This window comes from Herpailurus yagouaroundi, unplaced genomic scaffold (genome assembly GCF_014898765.1).
Source record: "Herpailurus yagouaroundi ecotype Mexico unplaced genomic scaffold, PumYag 196, whole genome shotgun sequence".
Lineage (NCBI taxonomy): Eukaryota > Metazoa > Chordata > Mammalia > Carnivora > Felidae > Herpailurus > Herpailurus yagouaroundi.
This window is the reverse complement of record NW_024412427.1, coordinates 17,852,059-17,872,493: the sequence shown is the minus strand read 5'-3', so window position 1 is coordinate 17,872,493 and position 20,435 is coordinate 17,852,059. Positions and strand designations below refer to the sequence as shown.

General features: G+C 48.0%; 1 protein-coding gene across 3 annotated transcripts in view; it reads left to right on the top strand.

The window, feature by feature from the left end:
- The window catches only part of RASSF2 (Ras association domain family member 2), a 44,497-nt gene extending 31,585 nt beyond the window's left edge, over nucleotides 1–12,912 (top strand). For all 3 annotated transcript variants that reach the window (XM_040447611.1, XM_040447613.1, XM_040447612.1), the window contains exons 5-11: nucleotides 1,555–1,643; nucleotides 3,110–3,270; nucleotides 4,101–4,202; nucleotides 5,533–5,584; nucleotides 6,084–6,205; nucleotides 7,412–7,509; nucleotides 8,993–12,912. In XM_040447611.1, the coding sequence (XP_040303545.1) occupies nucleotides 1,555–1,643; nucleotides 3,110–3,270; nucleotides 4,101–4,202; nucleotides 5,533–5,584; nucleotides 6,084–6,205; nucleotides 7,412–7,509; nucleotides 8,993–9,062 (694 nt within the window). In that variant the 3' untranslated portion in view covers nucleotides 9,063–12,912. The remainder of the gene's footprint in view (nucleotides 1–1,554; nucleotides 1,644–3,109; nucleotides 3,271–4,100; nucleotides 4,203–5,532; nucleotides 5,585–6,083; nucleotides 6,206–7,411; nucleotides 7,510–8,992) is intronic.
- Nucleotides 12,913–20,435: the final 7,523 nt, after the last annotated feature.

The window sequence follows — 20,435 nt, the reverse complement described above, 5'->3', positions numbered from 1 at the left end:
CCGTGTGCCGACCTCGCAGCCAAATCCGCTGCGATGTGTTTTCTGTTTTAACCCGGAACCAAGCCCTGTCTGTTGGACACGCTGAATGTTCTGTTAAACTCCACAGCCAAATCAATCTTTCTCTAAAGTGGAGAGAAAGCTACACTGTGGCCAAACCCTGGAGCTGATCTGCTTTCTTTCCAAGGGAATTTTAGGAGGGAAGTTGTTGCCCATCCCATCAGGCGCTGCGATGTCTAGTCAAGGTTCTCTGGCTTCATCTGTCTTTGATGGTTTCTCACTCCACTCTGATTTCAGCATTTCTACCATATTTGATTTCCTGTGGGTCAAGCCCTTTCCACAGCCGCATCCCAGTGCCCAGACTATGCTGCATTCTGTCCCCTAAGTGAGAGGATTTTTAAAATGCCGTTTGACCGTGTGATTTTCGGCTGAGCCTGCTAAGGGGTCCTTCACTCTGCACACTTGTTTCTTCCCCCATCCCTGCAACATCAAGCGGTCTTGGTCGGTTCTTGAAACCTACTAGTACTTTGAGAGAGTTGTCAGAACCGTAAGAATGTTAGCTCTGATGCCTGCTCTAACAACGTGACTGCCTGGACCACTGTGTCCAGAAGGATGCTGAGGCCGGTTTCTGCCTCGATGCGGGAATGGGCGGTGGCCCCTGTGAGCGTCCAGTGCTAACCGTTCCTGAGAGGCTCTGACCAGTTCCATTCTAGGGTCAGAAGTCCAGAGTTCTACTACAACAGGAAGTTCTTTCAGATTTTCAATTTTTATTGTCTTTTAAAACTATCACCCCTGGACCATAAGTCCCATCTCTGCTGGGTGCCAGGGAGCCCACACTCTTCTCATTATGGGATGGTCCTTATTGGTTAAGTATGATTCTCCTTTCGAGCCAAATCCTCTGTTGATTTTGGGTGGGCTTCTCTGAGCTGCTGTCATTATCCCTTTTGGCTTCGGGGAGTCATCTGCCAATTACCATGGCAACACCAGGACTCTGCTCAGACTGCCTGCTTGTGATCCTTTCTCCAGCTCGGCTGAGCATTCCGTCCGGCATCCCCAAGAACGCGATCATCAGTGGCCCCTCCGATGAGGCCCTGACCCTCACGGCAACCAACCTGTTACTTTCCATTCCTTTTAGATGCCATTCCTTTTAGATTCCTTTAGAGTCACTCCTACAACAGAAAAGGATCCGAACTGGAATCTTGTCCGGAGATTATTAGGGTTTCCCAAAGAAGCTGTAGAACCCGTATGTGCTTAGAAACTGCACGCACATAGCACGTGGATTTTGTTCTTCGGTGTTCTCCATCCTGGCCTTGGTGAATTGGGTGCTTATGTTGCTGCAGATGCTGGGAATGAGCATATTCTCCTCCGACATACCCCCCTCCCTACCCAGTGCTCAGCCCTGGAGCCGGGCCAGCCTCATGGGACACTTAGCACGGGCCGTCCATGAGGGTGTGGCTGGTCCCCTGCCTGGCACAGGCGAAGTGCTCCCCCTGCAGGAGAGGGAGTATCTCTCCACAGGGGCTGAGCCAGGCTTCTTTTTGTTTTCTGCCTCCCCAGCACCATCCTGAAGCCCCTCACCGTGCCCAACATTCAGATCTCAGAAGTGGATGCCCCACCCGAGAGTGAACAGACATCGAGTCCCACAGGTACGTGCGTGGAGGGCAGGGCTCCTGCTTTGGGCCCACTTATGTGAAGACCGATGCGGTTATAGATGTTGTAAATTAAATAAATGAAGTTCACATGGTTCAGGATTCAAAGAGGCTTCAAAGGAAACAGGTGAAAATTCCCCATTTTGTTTACTCACCTTAGAGGTTCTCTCTCTAGAAAAAACCTGAAGGCATGGTGAGAATATCTTGCCAAGATATTCTATATGAATACAAGCAAATACACAGCAACATACCTTTATCATCGGACATCATTTCTTTTCTTCCCCCATTTACATAAGGGGTAGCATTTTGCACATCTGTGTTTCTTTTTCTTTTTAAAAAAATTTTTTTTAACATTTATTTATTATTGAGAGACAGAGAGAGAGAGACAGAGCATGAGCATGGGAGGGGCAGAGAGAGGAGGAGACACAGAATCTGAAGGTGACTCCAGGCTCTGAGCTGTCAGCACAGAGCCCGATGTGGGGCTTGAACTCACTAACCGAGCAAGATCATGACCTGAGCCGAAGTCAGACGCTTAACCGACTGAGCCACCCAGGCGCCCCTGCACATCCCTGTTTCTATTAGTTTGTTTTGAGGACTGTTCCGTACAAATCCATGAAGAACTTCTGTGTTCTTTCCATTGTGTGAAGAAATGTGGATCACTCCCTGCTGATAGACATTGAAGTCATTCCAGTCTTTTATTTGTTTTGAGAGAGAGAGAGAAAACACATGAGCGGGGGAGGGACAGAGAGAGGGACAGAGAGAATCCCAAGCAGGCTCCATGCCATCAACTCGGAGCCCCACGTGGGGCTTGATCCCACAGAACCATGAGATTGTGAGCTGAGCCGAAATCAAGAGTCTGACACTTAACCAACTGAGCCACCCAGGCACCCCAAGTCATTCCAGGCTTTCGCTGTGACAAACAAGGTTGCAGTTAGTGGCCTTGTACACGTGTCATTTCGCACATTCATCAGTGTCTGTAGGATTCTTCCAAGTGGAATTTCTGGGTCTGAGGCTATGCGCATGTGTAATCTTGAAGATATTGTCAGCTTGCTATATCTTGCACGTCCTTATGTCGTGCTTATCCTGTGCCAAGCGCTATTCTAAGTGCTTTGTGTGAATTAATTCACTAAACTCTCACAACAATTCCGTGATGCCCATTTTATAGGTGAGGGAACTGAGGCATAGAGGGGTTCATGATACATGTCAGTGGTGGAGCTGGGACTTGACCCTGGGAATCTGGCTCTGAAGTCTGTGCTCTGAACCTTGTCACTGGATTGCTTCTCAGTGCATCATACCATATGTTTCCACCCCTACCCCCCCAGCGGGAAACACTGTTTTTATGAAACGCATTTTGGGGGAGGCGGCCGTGGGTACCGTAGCGTTGGCCACAAAAAGGGTACTGTGTGCGAACCGCCACGTCCCGGGTCCAGGCAGACCGAGCTCGTTTCTCCCTTCCCTCTTAGACTCCAGGGGCCTGAAGACCCTGCAGGAAGACACCCCACAGCTGATGCGCACGCGCAGTGACGTTGGGGTGCGTCGCCGTGGCAACGTGAGGACACCCAGTGACCAGAGGCGAATCAGACGCCACCGATTCTCCATCAATGGCCATTTCTACAACCACAAGGTAGAGAGGATGGGGGGGGGGTCGGGGGCCTGGGGAGCCTCAAGGGAATAAGGTCTCTCCCCGGGCAGCTGCCCCCTCGAGGCCGCAGACGTGTGGGAAGCCAAGTGTTTGCTGTTCCGTCTTTGGGTCGTGGGTGGGCTTCAGGCTCTGCCGGCCCTGTGAGGGGTGAGGGACCCCAGATCAGGAGTCCCCTCAGGGTGGTGGGTGAGATGACCCCACAAACATCAGAGCCATTCCCCACTCCCCAGAAAATCCACACGTTACCCACTTCCTACACCGCATGCCTCTTAGCTGCTGTGGGGTCTCCCGTTTCTGTGAGCTAAGTGCTGCCCCTGACACAGAGCTGCAGGACTCAAGGCAGGGGCGTCCCTGCACCGCCTGCCTCTCCCAAAGCTAGCTGACCCTCTTTCCTCCTGCTGCCTGGTCCGAACCGAGCCCCGGAAGCAAGTGCATCATGGGAGAGCGGTCAGAGACCTTGTGTGGAAGTCACAGTGGAGGGGGCCTCGTGCGTGTTTTATCTGGAGAGGAGGTCTTCCTTATCTGGGTCTACTCCCCCTCCCCCACCCTGCCACGTGCCCAGCTCAGAACCTCCAGACTCCCTCGGGGGCGGTGGGTGGGCGATGAGCTCCTGAGTTAGGCAAAGCCCAGGGCGGCCTTATTGACATTAAGGCCCACTGCTTGCCAGGCCATCAGGGGGCTCTCAGGGTGCACAGGGTAAGTGCCATTGTCACTGGGCCCTGTACCCCAGGTCGCGGGGCCTGGACACCCAAGTTTTAGTGCCCCGGTCCTTGTCCCCACTGCCAGCCTGAACCAGACCTCTCTATTGACAGACGTCAGTGTTCACGCCGGCCTATGGTTCTGTCACCAACGTCCGCATCAACAGCACCATGACCACCCCACAGGTCCTGAAGCTGCTGCTTAACAAATTTAAGGCAAGTTCCTTCTGCTGGCTGGCCTGGGATGGCTGGTGCATGTGCCCGGGGTGGAAAGGGGGGCCATGGAGAGTGTGTGGTAAGGGGGCACCGGGCAGACGGTTTGGTTCTTCAGACCCTGCGGCATCAGCATCACGTGGGAGCTTGTCAGCAAAGCAGAGCTTCTCAGGCCCTGGCCCTGAATTAGACCCGCTGAGTCCAAAGCCCGGAGGTGAGGCCGGGAGCCTGTTGGGCAACTTGCGGGGGATTCTGAGACCTCAGGCCTGATGCCTGGTTTGGGGCTCTGTGTACAGACTGACTTCTGAAACACATTTGGGGAACCGACTCTGAAAAAGGAACTTCAGGGGGCGCCTGGGTGGCTCGGTCAGTTGAGCGTCTGACTTGAGCTCAGATCACGGTCTCACAGTTTGTGAGTTCGAGCCCCGCATCAGGCTTTCTGCTGTCAGCACAGAGCCCCCTTTAGATCCTCTGTCCCCTCTCTCTGCCCCTCCCCTTCTCATGCTCACTCTCTCTCTCAAAAATAAACATTAAAAAAATTATTTTATTTTTTTTAACGTTTTTATTTATTTTTGAGACAGAGAGAGACAGAGCATGAACAGGGGAGGGGCAGAGAGAGAGGGAGACACAGAATCCAAAACAGGCTCCAGGCTCCGGCTGTCAGCATAGAGCCCAACATGGGGCTCGAACTCACGGACCGTGAGATCATGACCTGAGCTGAAGTCGGATGCTCAACCAACCAAGCCACCCAGGCGCCCCCCAAAATTTTTTTTAAAAAGGAACTTCAGTAGATGTGTAAATTATAGTGCCTGAGTTTTTTTAAAGTCCTGTTACTCTGTTTTCCACAATCCCTTTATAGGAATCATCCCCTTATCTTTTGGTGTCAGAGATTCTTATTTTTATTGAGGCCAGTGTCGCCCAGTGGCCTAAGGGCACAGGCTCTGGGTTCGAATCCCCAGCCATCACCTGCTGCATGGATGAGCTGAGCAATTTACTAAAGCTCCCTGTGTTTCTGCTCCCTCGTCTGTAAAATGAGGGTTAACGGGACCCCATTGAGGGGTTGTCGGGCGCCTTAGATGAGTGAACGCATGCAAAGTGTGGAGCGCTGTGCTTGGCAGGGTGCAGAAAGCATCAGCCCTGATTATCTGCTGTGACTGGTGAAGTTCCCGGCCTGCCCCCTCTCCTCATCCCCTCTGAGAGCTGTAGATAAATAGCTCCCCCCCTCAAAAGTTGCCTAAAATTGATTGAGCTTTGTGGCATTCAGGAAGGAATGGCTCGGGCTTGGGATGTGTGAATACGTGCTTCCTCCAAGTATCTTTTGTTTCTGCTTCAGATCGAGAATTCCGCAGAAGAGTTTGCTTTGTATGTGGTCCATACCAGCGGTGGTAAGTCTGAAAAATACCGTGTACTTGAACATTTTTACTTCACTCAAAACAGGAAAAAGCAAACAAACAAACAAACCAAACCTCTGCCTCATTTGCTTGTCGTTTGGCTTTTGGAAACCTCCAAATGTTGTTTGCCTCCAAGGCCAGTGGGCTCACTGGCTGAGTCCACTGGGGAATGCCGTACGTGGTCAGGAAACAAACACTAAAACGTTAACTGCTTATTTAAAGAGGAACTGGATGTTCTTAAGAGGTAGATAAGACCAATTCCTCCAGTAGAGTATCTTCCAAAGGATTTGAGCATGGTAGTTTTGTTAGGGAGAGGGGGGAGGGAATGGTTGCTTTGAACAAGAATTGTTCATTCACTATTCAGTCTCCTGACTTACGTGGCCGCATCTCCTAAGGTGCCTGGGCCATTTGGGCCCCTGAGTTGGCCACTACTTATGGTGAGAAGGGCCTCGGGCCGAACTCAGGGCTGCTCCTGGCTGTGTGTATGTTACAGAGAAACAGAAGCTCAAGAACACCGATTACCCGCTGGTAGCTCGAATCCTTCAGGGCCCGTGTGAGCAGGTCTCCAAAGTGTTTCTTATGGAGAAGGACCAGGTGGAAGAAGTCACCTATGATGTGAGTCCCCTTTTGGTCGGCTGGTCTGTCCTCAGGTGGGTGGGGATTTGGTTGGGTTACCTGCAACTGGGGTATAGCTTGACTTTTTTGGCCAAGGGCCATGTCCCATTTTGCTGCCATTCCTCAATACCGGGTTTCCTTGAAGCCATTAGCAGGGAGAATGAATGCAGAGGCTAGACTGAGGGTATGCCCTGGGGATTTGTTGGAGGTAGGCTCAGGCACCAAGTGGTTTCCATGGAAGGAGTAAATGTCTTCAGCCTTTCTGGGGTACTGTAAGAGGCCCGAGAAGTTTCTGCAAACCTCTCTTAGCGGCTTCAAGAAGTTAGCAGTGATTTTACCTCATCTTATGCATCAGTCAGCTTTTGCTGTGGTAACAAACATCCCCAAATCTTAGCTGCTTACGACAGCATTTACCTTTTTCTCAGGAGGCCGCAGGCGAATAGCAGCAGCTCTGCTGGGGGCTGTGGGTTGCGTTCAGGTGTGCACTTCATGTCTCATTCAGAGACCCAGGCCTAAGGGGTAGTGCCTCCCTGAGGTACATGGCAGGTGCCTGTAGTGCAAGTAACGAGGCAAAACCACGTAAGCTCCTTTGAAGCCTCCACTCAGTTGCGTCTTACATCACGTCCACACACATTCCATTGACCAAAACAAGTCACGTAGCCATGAATAGGGTGGAGAAATCCACTTTTCCCGTGGAGAAGAGTTGGTAAAGTAGGGTGGGGATTCTTGTGGGGGGTGACAGATGGCTCACCCGGGAACCACCCTCACCCCCACAGCCTCTCCAGAGTAAGCTCCCATTTGGACGCCTGCTTGAGACTCGAGATGCAAACCATCGTCCTGAGCCGCGGTTCCATAAATCCTCTTAGGGGCGAACACGGAGTTTTATTGAATACCACGGGTCAGGTTTTCCTCTGCATTGCTGCATCAGGAGAAAGTGCTTTTCCATGTTTGATTTCACCTTGTCGTGGACTGGATACATGGGGACGAGAAATGAGAAGTTAGGAGATCTGTATCACGTATAGGGAGCCATCTCGATGCCAGCCTTGAGAAGAATGAGGCTTGGCTACTGCCTTTAAGGAAATCTTGGATCTGTGTAGAAATAAGTGCCCGCGGCTTTGGGCCTTACGTAAGAGAGACACCAAAAGGAATTGGAATAGGGTTGGGAGGGGGTGTGTGTGCGCCCCAGACTTACTTCTTCCTCCCCAGGTGGCCCAGTACATAAAGTTCGAGATGCCTGTCCTTAAAAGCTTCATTCAGAAGCTCCAAGAGGAAGAAGACCGGGAAGTCAAGAAGCTGATACGCAAGTACGCATGGCCCCAGGGCGGCTGGTTGGGCTTCTCCCAGGGCCGTAGGGAGCCCAGGTGTTCAGGTGCCTTGCAGGGACTGTGCTGAGCAGCTGTGTGGGCCTGGGTCCCATGGACCTTCTTCCGGGGGCTTCCCGTGACAAATGTGGATCTCAGATGGGGACACAAAACATAAGTGTGTTGGTCTCTTTGCTTCTTAGGCCAGCGTCTCATTTTGATGTGGGACATAAAAGCGTGCCAGAGAAAGCCATCTTAGCAGTGGAAAGTAATCTGAACAGCCCTACCTATGAAATCCTTTCCTCCTACCCTTCTCCCTTCTCAACATTTCTCTTCTGGAAATTGCATTTGGGTTGAAAAGCCCAGTAAAGCTTCTCTCTGGGGAGGATTTAAAAAAAAAATCCTGGTTGAAGTATAGTTGACATACAATGTTATATTTGTTTCAGGCGTATGGCGTAGCGATTCAGCAATTCTATGCATTATTCAGTGCTCACCGTGCACGACAAGTGTGGTCACCATCTGTCACCATATATTATTACAGTATTATTGACTGTATTCCCTATGCTTTTCATCCTTGTGACTTTTTATTTCATAACCGGAAGTTTGTACCTCTTAATCCCCATCACCTGTTTCACCCTATTTCTCGGGGGTGGGTTTTTTTTTTTATTGTGACTTTGATGTTTTTGGTTATGTTTTATGATATTTTTTGCCATGGTTAGCCATAAATTGGGCTGCTTTTCATGGATACAGCGGGACAGTTGATTGACTTCTGCCACTGGCGAATAACACCGATAATATTCGCTGTATCAATGATAATAGCTAGTATGATAGCAGTTAGTATTTATTGAACACTTACTATGTGCCAAACTTTTAAGATGGCTTTTGCTGTGCGGTGCCAAGCCCTGGACTTAAGGAATGTTCCCGTTAGTCCTACAGCCGTACACACTCCAGCGTCCGCGCTGCCTTAGTAGTTCAGGGAGAGGGTGGAGACAAGTCATGGACACCCACGTTTGGTAGTTGTTATAGCCTGTTCCGCAAAATGCGGGTACTGATATTAGGTTGAACCATACGAAGTCGCCGCTGCCGTTGTAGCCCCCCCCCCCCCCCCGCCCAAGTAGTCAAATAATGGCAATTGCGTATGGTCCAGCTCAGGTGAGGATCCCGTGCTCCTGTGTCGTGGAGCCTTGGGCCTAGTCAGCACTCGGTTAGCGGAACCCTTACTGTTGGTGTTTCGGTTTCGCCTTCCTATCCTTCTTTTTGCCAGAGTGTCTAACTATATAGTCAAGTTGTCCACTTTGGATTTGGTCTGTTCAGTTCCTGTCCTCTGGGTGTGGAAATGAACACAAGCCACAAAGTGGCGGATGGCTGGGCCTGTGATAGAAGCAGAAGGAGCGACAGGTGGCCCCTGTGGCCCGGGTGGTGGGGAAAGATCAAGAGGGGGTGTGTGTTGCCTTCCGCTGTCCACCGCAGCTGTTCCTGTCCCCAGGTACACCGTGCTCCGGCTAATGATCCGGCAGAGGCTGGAAGAGATGGCTGAGACCCCAGCAACAATCTGAGCCACAAGAGGGAGGGGATCCAGATGCCACAGGGGCCGCCGCTGACATGAGAAGACGCACAGGAAGCTGGGTACCTTCCTTCCGTGGAAACCTTTAGATGCAGACCTCTCCAGCTCCCACCAAGCCACCATTTGCTGCCCGGAGCAGGATGGGGAAGCCAGCAGACAACTCCCCATCCCTGGAACCCTGTGCTCCGCTCCTTTCTTTCACTCACAAGGACTTTTGATTTTGTTATAAGGACCCAAAATGTGTGCATGGGCGTGTGTCCGCACGTGAGCGCGTGCGTGCACTGTAAGTGTGTGTATCCACGTGCCTACCTGACATTCACATGCCATTGAACTCCAAACAACCAGCACAAGTGCCACGGGGCTTGCAGGTAGGCTGGCCGAGACGGGGAAAATCAGACGAGTCACCAATCTGAGGGGTTTAAGTCGGAGGGAAGATTTCTCTCCTCCAGTGCCAGGGAGCAAGCCACACATGTTTAGAAGGGAGGGGACTCAGCCAGCGCACCATTTGGGATATTTATATGTTAGTAGAGATTCTCCCTGTACACGTAACAGGATTGGGGATTGGAAATTAACAAAATAACAGCCCCATGCTCCTGGGGGGTGCGATGGAAAAAGATAAACCGTCCTTGGGGGGTAGCTGCAGTAGGCCCACACGTTTTTACACTGGAAACTTGGATTGTTTTAAATAACAAAGACATATGTGATGATCTGCGCGGATTCTGCCTCTGTCCTCGCCTCCACGGCCACGTCTAGGAGACAGGAGAGGAGCCTGATGCGCTAAGCATGCCAGGCTGCCGGCCCCAACTCTTTGGTGCCTCCGTGAGTTGAGGGAAAGGTCTCACCGGTTTGTACGTGGCAGGCTGGCTAGTGTGGCCGGGGCCTGGCCTCGTTCTGGGGTGGCCAGAGAGTTTCCCTCTTTAGGGAAGTGTAGAGGCTCCTTGCAGAAATGACAGGCCTGTGAGCCCGGCCCGTTTCATACCACCAGGGGAGATTCCTGCACTTGATACTGAAGCCATGTGTTTGCAGTCAAGGCTTCAGTCTTTCCAACCACTGGATTCTTGCAAGTGGCCCTCACCTCGTGTGTGGAGATGGTCTTCCCAAGAGTGAGGAGGCTGCTATTGACCGGGGTGGGGCCCAGGTCAGGCTGCACAGGGAGGCTGGAGCTTCTCTTTCGGCCTCTCTGAGCAGCCACCTGGGTGAGCTTTAGAGCAGACCCCAATGCAGGGAAAGGGCAGGACAGTCTGTCCCCGTGGGGTCCCCATCAGGAAGACTTCCGGGCAGCTGGGCAACAGTATGGCTGACACAGTTTGAAGAGGGACTGACAGATGCGTGGGGGCAGGGTGCCTGGCTGGGAGATCAACCAAGCAAGGCCAGGAGCTCATGACATCAGGGGTCTCAGCCTTGGTGGTGGAGAGATTCACCATCTCTTCACCTCCCCTCCAAGGAAGGTTTGGGGAGCTGGGCGGTTGGGGGAAGGAGTGCCAGTGGTCAGCACCTGCAAGGAAGGTGGAGGTTTGCAGCAGAGAGGTTCCTGCCCCCTGCTGTCCCCTGTGGCCTCCGTGGCCTCTGTAGGTGGCTCACAGCTGTGGTCTCATTGTTGATTTTCAAAAAGATGGCACGCTGCCACCTGGCGTGTTGCCGGGGGTCTCTTAGCAAGGCGACCTCCTCCTCGGGGACAGCGCCACCAGCCCTGTGGGGTGTGGACTGGAAATCCGGCGACCTTAGTCTCAATCAGACATCTCCATGGGCCTCTGCTAAATGCACAGAAAGCCCCGGGGGCGGGAGAGGCTTCCTTTGTTACATACAGATGGGCGAGAGCGGGTTTGTGAATGCAAACACACTTCCTGAGTCTTGCCTTTGAGAAAATGACTTAAACTTCTCTTCCAGTTCTTTTTATTTTGAATGTTCGCAGCCTTCGTTGGCCCCAGTAATTCTCCTTGGTGCGCGAGGCAGAAAAACCCCCACAAAGCAAACTACTAACCACTAACTTTTGTTGGACAGCTATTTCTGGTTCATAAGAGTTCTCTTTGATTTGTACTAGCACTACGATAGTTTAAATATGGCGATGTTGCAAAACGTCAGGTTTGCCGGATCCCTTGCCGAGAAAGTGATGCTAAGGTAGACCTGGCTTTTTAAAGATGGGGGGCGGGAGGGATTCAGGGTGGAAGCCAGGGGAAATCGCATCTTACAGGGTACATTCCACGTAATGTGGGCCGTACCTTGTGGCATTTTGGCCCACCCTGTTTGGAGATCATTTCTTACTTCCTAACAACCTGATCAGGAATTTTGGAAAGGGCCTTTGAAATAGCAGCGGCTGAAACAGAGACACTTCACCGCAGTGTGGAGCCGGATTTTCTCACTGGTATCACATGGCCTGGCAGCTTTGAATTCCTGTACCGATTTGTAGGGGGTTATGTAATTGTGTGCAATGAACCTGAAATCGTGTGAGGAACAAAAGGCCAGTTTATAGGTTTTTCCCCCTTACTTGTGAAAAGCAGTAGAGCCACATCTGGCTTTCTTTCTCTAGGGGTTTATGTTACAAGGTGATCAAATGAAGGAAAAGCCCGAGTCCATCTGGCTGGGGAGGGGGTCCGCTCCCCTAGGTGATGGTGAGATTAAGCACAAGGTCACGTTCTCGGTGATCACATGAGTGGACAGGTGATGAGTTACATGGGGGTGGGGGGATACCTTGGGGAGAGACTGAGAAGCACAGATAGCAGGCTTGGCTTGCCTGTACGTGCTGGTGAGGAGTGTGCACCAGGCCGATGGACTTGGATTCTAAGCGAGGTTGAGGAGGGAGGAGCTCAGATTAGCCACCCACCTTCGAGAAAAATGCGGGGACTGGGGTTTTGGTCTGAGACTTCAAGGAGAAATATTTGCACCCTTCCCTCCTCCCTACGGAAAGAAAACAATAATCCTCCCTCCTGGAGATCCCCAGATGAAGACATTTTATCATCACTGTAGCTTAAACTTTGAAATACAATGGCACACACACAGATCTGTTCTCAGATGCAAAACTTCTTGGCACGAATTCTTTTCTGCAGAGTTGGGTGGTTATTTCAGAATGTCAGAAGGAAGAGGAGCAACGGATCCCAGAAGCGCAAGAAACTCTTAAGAGAGGCTCTGTTAAAAAAAAATAAAAAATGCAAAGCTCCTTATTAACATGGAGAAATATGGTGCCCTGGATACATCGCCAAGAGAGAAATTTCTGTACGAACAAGGGAATTTCAGGGCCTTGTGGCCAAACCGTGATGTGGGGGCCGAGACAGCAAGCAGAGCAAGTCTCCTGCGTCCCCATGCCGCAACCCACGTTTTTGAGTTGCTGCTTAAGTTGTACACAAATTCCTGCCTGAGTCAGGAGATGAGCAGTGGTCTCCGAGAGGGGGAGAGAGAAAAATGAATGTAGCAACCTGCCTTTCAGACGGGACTGAAAGCGGTGACCCCATCGCGGGAGGTTACAGTGCCCCCTGCATTTTACCCAAGCACAAGATGTGGACAAGCGGTGAAGGGAGAGCCTCAGTTTACCCCTGGAGTCTTCCCAGCCGATCGCAAACCTGCTTCCCTGGCCAATGGTTTCTGGTGTGTTACTACTGTTAGTGTCCTTGAGAGTTTCCCCACTTGTTTTAGCTTTGTGACGTATCCTTTTCTTAATCATAATTTGCCCTCTGCAATGGTACATGACCAGGTTCACTGTTGGGTTCTGAACTTACAAACGGATGCATCTAGGGATCATGTTGTAATTTGACAAGGCCTCAGTAGGGGCGACGCGTTTCTGTAACATTTTGATATGTTTCCATGCACCAACGTAGATCTTGTTGAAATAAAGCACTTTTCAAAGAGAAGTCCCTCTGTGGATGGCTCTGTGTGTGGCCGCTGGGCGCGGCGCTCTGCCCCGTGGGACAGTGGGGGATGGGAACGCGAAGGCACATCCAGGAAGTCAGTTGATTTTCTTCCCCCAGAGTTTCTGGTTTGAATGGGCTCAGGCTTGGCTGTAATATTCCAAGTCAGAAGTGAAATGAGAATGTCCCCGGCGAGCTCAGGCCCTGCTGGAGCCAACGATTGCGGTGGAAAGAGCTGGGAGCCACCATCCCATGAGGCAAGATTTTGTCCTGACTCTACCCCCAGGCCTCTTACGATCCTGGGACCAATTCGTGGAACCTTTTGCTAGGACTTGGTTTCCCCAGCCGTAAAATGGCCAAGCCACCCTGTGGGGGTGTGGGGACCTGGACTTGCCTCCGTCAGAGGCAGCTCCCCAGAGGCTGCCAAATGTAAGACCTCAGACGAGGGCCACCCCAAGGAGCAGGGCAAGTGTGACGGTTAATTCTAGGTGAACTCGACTAAGCCATGGTGCCCAGATATTTGGTCAAACACCAGTCTAGATGTTGCTGTGAAAGTGGTTTTTAGATGAGATTAACTTGTATATCAGTTGACTTTGAGTAAAGCAGATCACCTCCCATAATGTGGGTGGACCTCATCCAATAGGTTGAAAGCTTTAAAAGAAAGATCGTGCTTCCCCTGAAGGAGAGAGAATTCTGCCTCCAGACTACCTTTGGACTTGAGCCACAGCCCGAGCTCTTCCCCGGGTCTCCAGACTGCCGGCCCACCCTGCAGATTTTGGACTAGCCGCCCCCACAAGTGCATGAGCCAGTTCCTTAAAATAAATCCCTCTCTATGTACCCACATCCCGTGGGTCCTCTTTTTCTGGAGAACTAGAACACAGGAGGGTTGTGTGATTGGTTCACAACATTTGAATATGTGATCGACAGTTGTCTTCCCGGGAGGAATTTAGGGACCATCATAATTTGGCCTCTAAAAAAGGCTAACAACCAAGATAAGATTTTTAACAATGACCCCAAATGATACTTATAGGTTTCTTTTTAAAAGAGAGAGAAAAATTTGGACGAATCAGTGTTCCCCTTACGTGCTGTTTTGAGTTTTTATATTTAGAGTTATCACTCCAAGCAGTAGCTTTTTAGCTGCTGAATTAACTAAACTGGGTGAAACAGATGAGCAGTTAACCCTTCCAAGGCAGTGAGGTTTTTTGTATTGTTCAGATTGTGCATGTAGGTGACAAAGACAAAAGATAATCTGGGGTCCCACCAACACCACAAATCAGGCAGGAAGCCTTACAAACGTTGGAGTACTGAACACTACCCTGCAAATACTAATAACCTTCTCCCCCAAGGAGCCAGCGCTTTTTGGCTTTCTTTACAGAAACAGATTTTATGAAATAATTTGGTTTTGTCTATTTTAGGTAACGAAGCGAGTACTGAACGGAGTTGGAGCAGGAGACTGAGCTGTGAAGTTTCGAATCCATTCGAATAGGTTTTGCTAAGATGCTTAGACGCAGGCAAATCTACGGAAAATTGGACTTGGGGTAAAACCGACATTGCCTTTTTCCATTTTAAACCTACAGAAGATAAAAATGATTACTTATGAGTTAAGCATGTAAGTCATAGAAGTATAGAAGTTAACTTCAGAAGCTTTAAAGCCAGGGGTGCATTGGTAGGGACTGTGTGTTCTGTTTTCCTTAGGATAGTTTCAGTTTCTGCCTGTTGGTCTATTGTGATGATCAAAAGCAGCCCCTATTTCTCCAACATGTCTCAGTGTGGACGAGACTTAGGCTGACTCCACGCATTGGCTAGAAAACAACGTACCATAATTTTCATGTGCGAGGTCCTCAAGACGGAGCCATAAGTTGGAACTTGAGAGTTAAGTTTAAATTTTATGCTAGAGGGGCACCTGGGTGGCTCACTTGGTTGAGCATCTGACTCTTGATTTCGGCTCAGGTCATGATCGCAGAGTCATGGGATTGAGCCCCACGCTGTTTAAGATTCTCTCTCTTTCTCTCTCTCTCTCTCTCCCTCTGCCCCTCCTCCCACTTAAAAAATTTATGATAGAACTGCAATCTAAACACAAATTTTGGTGAAAGGCAAAATATAATATGGATATTTTATATATCAATATTTTGATAACACTGATGTAAACGTTCTTGCATTACAGTGAGATCCATTTTTTTCCCAAAGACTTTTTATAGACACATTAGCATTAACTAGTGCTTAATTTTTTGTTTCTTTTTTTTAACGTTTATTTTATTTTTGAGAGAGAGAAAGAGATACAGAGCGTGAGCGGGGAAGGGACAGAGAGAGATGGAGACACAGAATCTGAAGCAGTCTCCAGGCTGCGAGCTGTCAGCACAGAGCCTGATGTGGACTTGAACCCATGAACCCTGCATGAGATCATGACCTGAGCCGAAGTTGGACGCTTAGCTGACTGAGTCACCCAGATGCCCCTTAACTCGTGCTTTGAATGTCACTCTGTCCATGGATGGCTGCAGAACCATCTAAGGGGTGGGCAACACCCAGATTTTGGGTCTCTTACGGTATCCTCCACTGAGAAATTTGGGCTCCCAGGAGGGTAGCTGGTGCCAGAGACCAGGGGAGAAGGCACAGGACAGCGTGGATATGTCTTGCTAATGGAAAGTAATTATGTCTCAGAGATGTCTGGGGTATAATTTCAAGAACAAACTGCTGACGAGAACTCGCACACATAGCAAATATTGAATGTCTGGGGCTATGGAAAACCTTGAACCCAAAATGATCCTAAGGGAAGATTCTAGAGGTAAGGCACATATTAAAGTATGGGAAGAGTCCAATGTCCATTGACATATGAATGGATAAAGAAGATGTGGTATATATACACAATGGAATATTACTCTGCAATCAAAAAAGAATGAAATCGTGTCATTTGCAACAATGTGGATGGAACGAGATTGTATTATGCTAAGCGAAATGAGTCAGTCAGAGAAAGACAAATACCATATGACTTCACTCATATGTGCAATTTAAGGTACAAAACAGATGAACATAGGGAAGGGAAGCAAAAATAATATAAAAACAGGGAAGGGAACAAAACACAAGGGACTCTTAAATACAGAGAACAAACTGAGGGTTGCTGGAGGGGTTGTGGGAGGGTGGATGGGCTAAGTGGGCAAAGGACATTAAGGAAGACACTTGTTGGGATGAGCACTGGGTGTTCTAGGTAAGTGATGAACCATTGGGTTCTACTCCTGAAATCATTATTGCACTGTATGCTAACTTGGATGTAAATTAAAAATAAATAAAAATATTAAAAAATGAAAAACAAATAAAAAATGAGAAATGAAGAAAAAAATAAAGATAAGGCACATATTTACAGAATGTAACCTATCGTTCAACTTAAATTGTTAAAATTCCTTAGCCAAATTTTGTCTTTAACACAAGTCACAAAAATACATTTGAGTAGTTTGCCCAAAAGCTCTTGAATTGACTAAGCAAAAAGAAGAAATAGAAAGTTAAAATGTCCACGATCCATTAAAAGAAACCAACAAGGGAAAGCTGAATTTAAATGGGCGTAATAATCTTAGGGGCACCTGGGTGGCTCAGTCGGTTAATCTTCTGACTCTTGATTTTGGCTCAGGTCATCATCTCAGCGTTCATGAGATTGAGCCCTACATCGAGCTTTCGCTGACAGCTCGGAGCCTGCTTGGGATTCTCTCTCCCTCTCTTTCTGCCCCTCCCCTGTTTGTGTGTTCTCTCTCTCTCTCTCAAAATAAATAAATAAACAAAGGCACTTTTTGGGATGAGCACTGGGTGTTATATGTAAGTGATAAATCACTAGATTCTACTCCTGACATCACTATTACACTATATGTTAACAAACTTGGATTTAAATAAAATTTAAACAGTAAAAAAAAAAAAAAGAAAAAAACTTTTAAAAATAACAAAGATATTAAACATTCTTCACAAGTCAGTTGAAATTCAAATCCACTAGAAAATAAATAAACAAAAATAAAAAAATAAGATAGTCATAATAATCTAGAAATTAGAAATACTAAGTGAATTTTACAATGTTGCTAAAATGATGTGAATACATACAAATTTATTGTGTTTCTGTGTATCAGCAATAAAATACGAAAAAATAAAGTTTACAAATGGAAAGTTATCCCTGATTTTTGGATTGGAAGGATAGCAGCTCTCCCAAAATTGATTTAAATAATCCCATGGAAAAGCCAAGTAGGTATATTTCAATTAAAAAAAAAAAAAAGCCAAGTAGGACTATTTCTTTCTTCCTTCCTTCTGTGATAATGCTGCAGATAAAATCGAAACCATAAACATGAATATTATTCAGCCATTAAAGGTATGATTATGAAGTTTTTGTAGAAACATGGAATATGTTATTACATAAGGTGAGTAAAACATCATGTTCAATATGATGGCAGGCCTATATATAAAAGCCTATGAGAAAAGTTACCTTGGAGCCATAGGATTATGCTTTCTTTACGTTTCTATTACACTGGCTTTTTGATTAAAATTTCCTGCTAGTATGCCAGAAACATGAAGGCTTCAAAAGCACATATGGGTACACAACCCCCCCACAAAACCCACAGTAGAGAACATTAAAGCCCTCATCCCCCTGCTGGGGTCAGTTTTCTCCAAGTGCAAGACTTCAAAGCCTACCAGGAGGCAATTCAATTCCATGCCGTTGAAATGCAGTCCCTGTGTGCCCAACCTGTCTATGTGTGTGTGCATGTAAAATACATCGCATGCATGTACACTGACATAACAACACACGGACACACAAAAACACACGCGCCAGAATGGAAGGATCACATCCATAGTTCTAGGGACCTGGAGAAAACCCTTCTATGGTTGGTTTCCTGACGTCTTGAGTGTGTACGAGTCTGAACGATGCAGTCTCCATGTGCTGAGCTGGGGACTTCCTTGTGTTTAGGCTCAGTTACCCTGGACACCGAACCCACTTTCTGATTGTCCTCTCAATGCTTCTTTTAGGGATTAGAAAAGCAACAGCTTTCAAAAGGAGGAAAAAAAAAAAAACCCTATTACAAATTCTGCAAACCTGACATCACTCAGAATATGCTGTCAGACTGTTCCACTTTCAGTTTCTGACATTCTGAAGTTCTCTTTATTAAGGATTGGATACTTGATTGGCTAACTAAGGCCCATATCGTGGATTCTGGATAATGTGTGCTTCGCCCCACCCTGGCACACGGGATACATCCTATTCCTCTCTCTCACCTCATGCACCTGGAGGTCTGATCCAAGGAGCTCAGGAACTGATCTGACCTACATCCCCACAGGTCAGAGGCTCACCTTCTCCAAGAGCTTTAGGGAAGAAGCTGTCCAGGGATGGTGGCAGGGAAGACTATTTCTGGACTCAGGTAGTCACCAAATAAACTTAATTGAAAAATGCCTCAGGTGTCTACCAGCACCCTACAAAGATATGCCCACTAAGCCAACCAATAATAAACAACCCCAAACGAACCCAGCTGACAGGAAGAGATCCTAAATGCCCTCAGAATCCCCCACCCTAGAAAACTTCAAGGATCCTGAAGATTCTTGTAAACCCTGAGCCAGTGGTTTTGAACTTTAGAATCAGAATCACCTGGGGAACGCGTGAAACCTGATTGCTGGGCTCCACCCCCAGAGTTCCCCATTCAGCAGATGATGGGGGGGGGGGGCAAAAGTTTGCATCTCTGAAAAATCCTCCCATGGTTCTGAGGCTGCCGGTCCATTGTAAGTAGCTCTTTTCTAAACCAGTATAAAGCGATGGCTCTCACCTTGGCTGAAAGTTGCAATCGCCTGGGGAGTTTTAAAAACACCGATGCCTGCATTTCATGCCAAGGGATTCTGATTTAATTCTTCTAAAGTGTAGCTCTGGCAGCAGGACTTCTAACATTGTCCCTCCTCCTCCCCACCACCCCCTCCCATCCCTGCGTGCACTGAATTTGAGAACCACTTCCCACACAATCCTAAGAGATTCCAAACAAACCCAAACAATCCTAAGCAATTAAACATGACTCCATGTGAGATATTGAAATGTGATAAGCAATTAAAATTATTCTAAATAACTCAGAGAGAGATTCCGAAATGCTCTTAATTAACCCTAAGTGATCCAAATGAATTTCAAAAATTCTATACAACGAAGAAAGATCGTAAGTGACCATGAAAGTTCCTAAATGATCCTTAATGGCTCCTAAAGCCCCCAGAGAGCCCTAAACTTTGAAGGAACCAACTCTAAACCTCAAGAACCCACATGACATTCAGCGACCCTAAATGACCTTTAAAAGAATGCCAAAACCTTATCTAGCCTACCTGGACCTAAATGGTCTCGTCCCACCTAATCTTGGATCCCCCAGTTTCCACCTTCTCCATAGTCAACGTGCTTCATGCTCTCTGGCCTTGCTGTCCTCAGACCTCTCTTGTTTCTGGGCTTTTGCACTCACCACTCTTTTTCTGGAACATTCTTCTCCCAGCTCATCCCATGCTTGGCTTCTTTTTGAGTCAGGTCTGAACACAACACTTGCGTCCTAGTGAGGCTTTCCCTGAGTGCCCTACCTCCATCGGCCGCCCTCCTGCCAGTCCCCCTCTGCTTTTATTTTCCTGAAAGCACTTGTCACTGAATAGATTTGTTGATTTATTTATCTCCTCCGCTAGAACCCAAACTCTGTGAGGGTAACCCGAACACTTAGAGTAGTACCTGACCTTTGGCGGGCACCTCGATAATGTCTGTGGAAAGCAAGGGTGAATAACCAGATGTACCCTAAACAGAAAGACCTTAAAACAGCAAGAATGCCAATGCTAATAACAACCTTAAGGTCTTGACCCAAGTATCTTAACAATCATAACCCTTGTATTCCCCGCTAAAATGACCTTAGACATCCCAAACTATCTAATGAGCCATAAATCACTCCAAATGTTCCCATACCTTTTGGTAGCCTAAACTACCCGAAATGGCCTAAGACTTCAAACACTTAAAGATCCTGAAGAGGCATAAATTACTGAAAATTACTTTAGCCCTACATGATCTCCAATGACTTTAAATGATGCCAAATGATACACACCATCCTTAAAAAGCTCTAAGCAATCCAAGAAGAACCCAAACCTTAGCAGTCTCTAAGAGAGCTTCAATATTTTTGAACCCTAGATGATTTTAACTCTAAATGCATAAAATATCCTAAATGGAAAAAAAAAATGACCCTAATTCTAAGGGCTCTTAAAAACCCAATCATTTCACGGGGTGCCTGGTTGGCTCAGTCAGTTGAGTGTCCGACTCTTGATTTCTGTTCAGGTCATGATCCCAGGTTGCAGGGATCAAGCCCTGAATCGGGCTGAGGGTGGAGCCTGCTTAAGATTCTCTCTCTCTCTCTCTCTCTCTCTCCCCCACAGCCCCTCTCCCCTACTTGCAGCCTCTCTTTGTATCTCTCTAAGATAAATAATTAAATAAATAGGAGTACCCGGGTGGCTCACTTGGTTTAGTGTCTGACTTCTGATTTCAGCTCAGGTCATGATCTCACGGTCTGTGA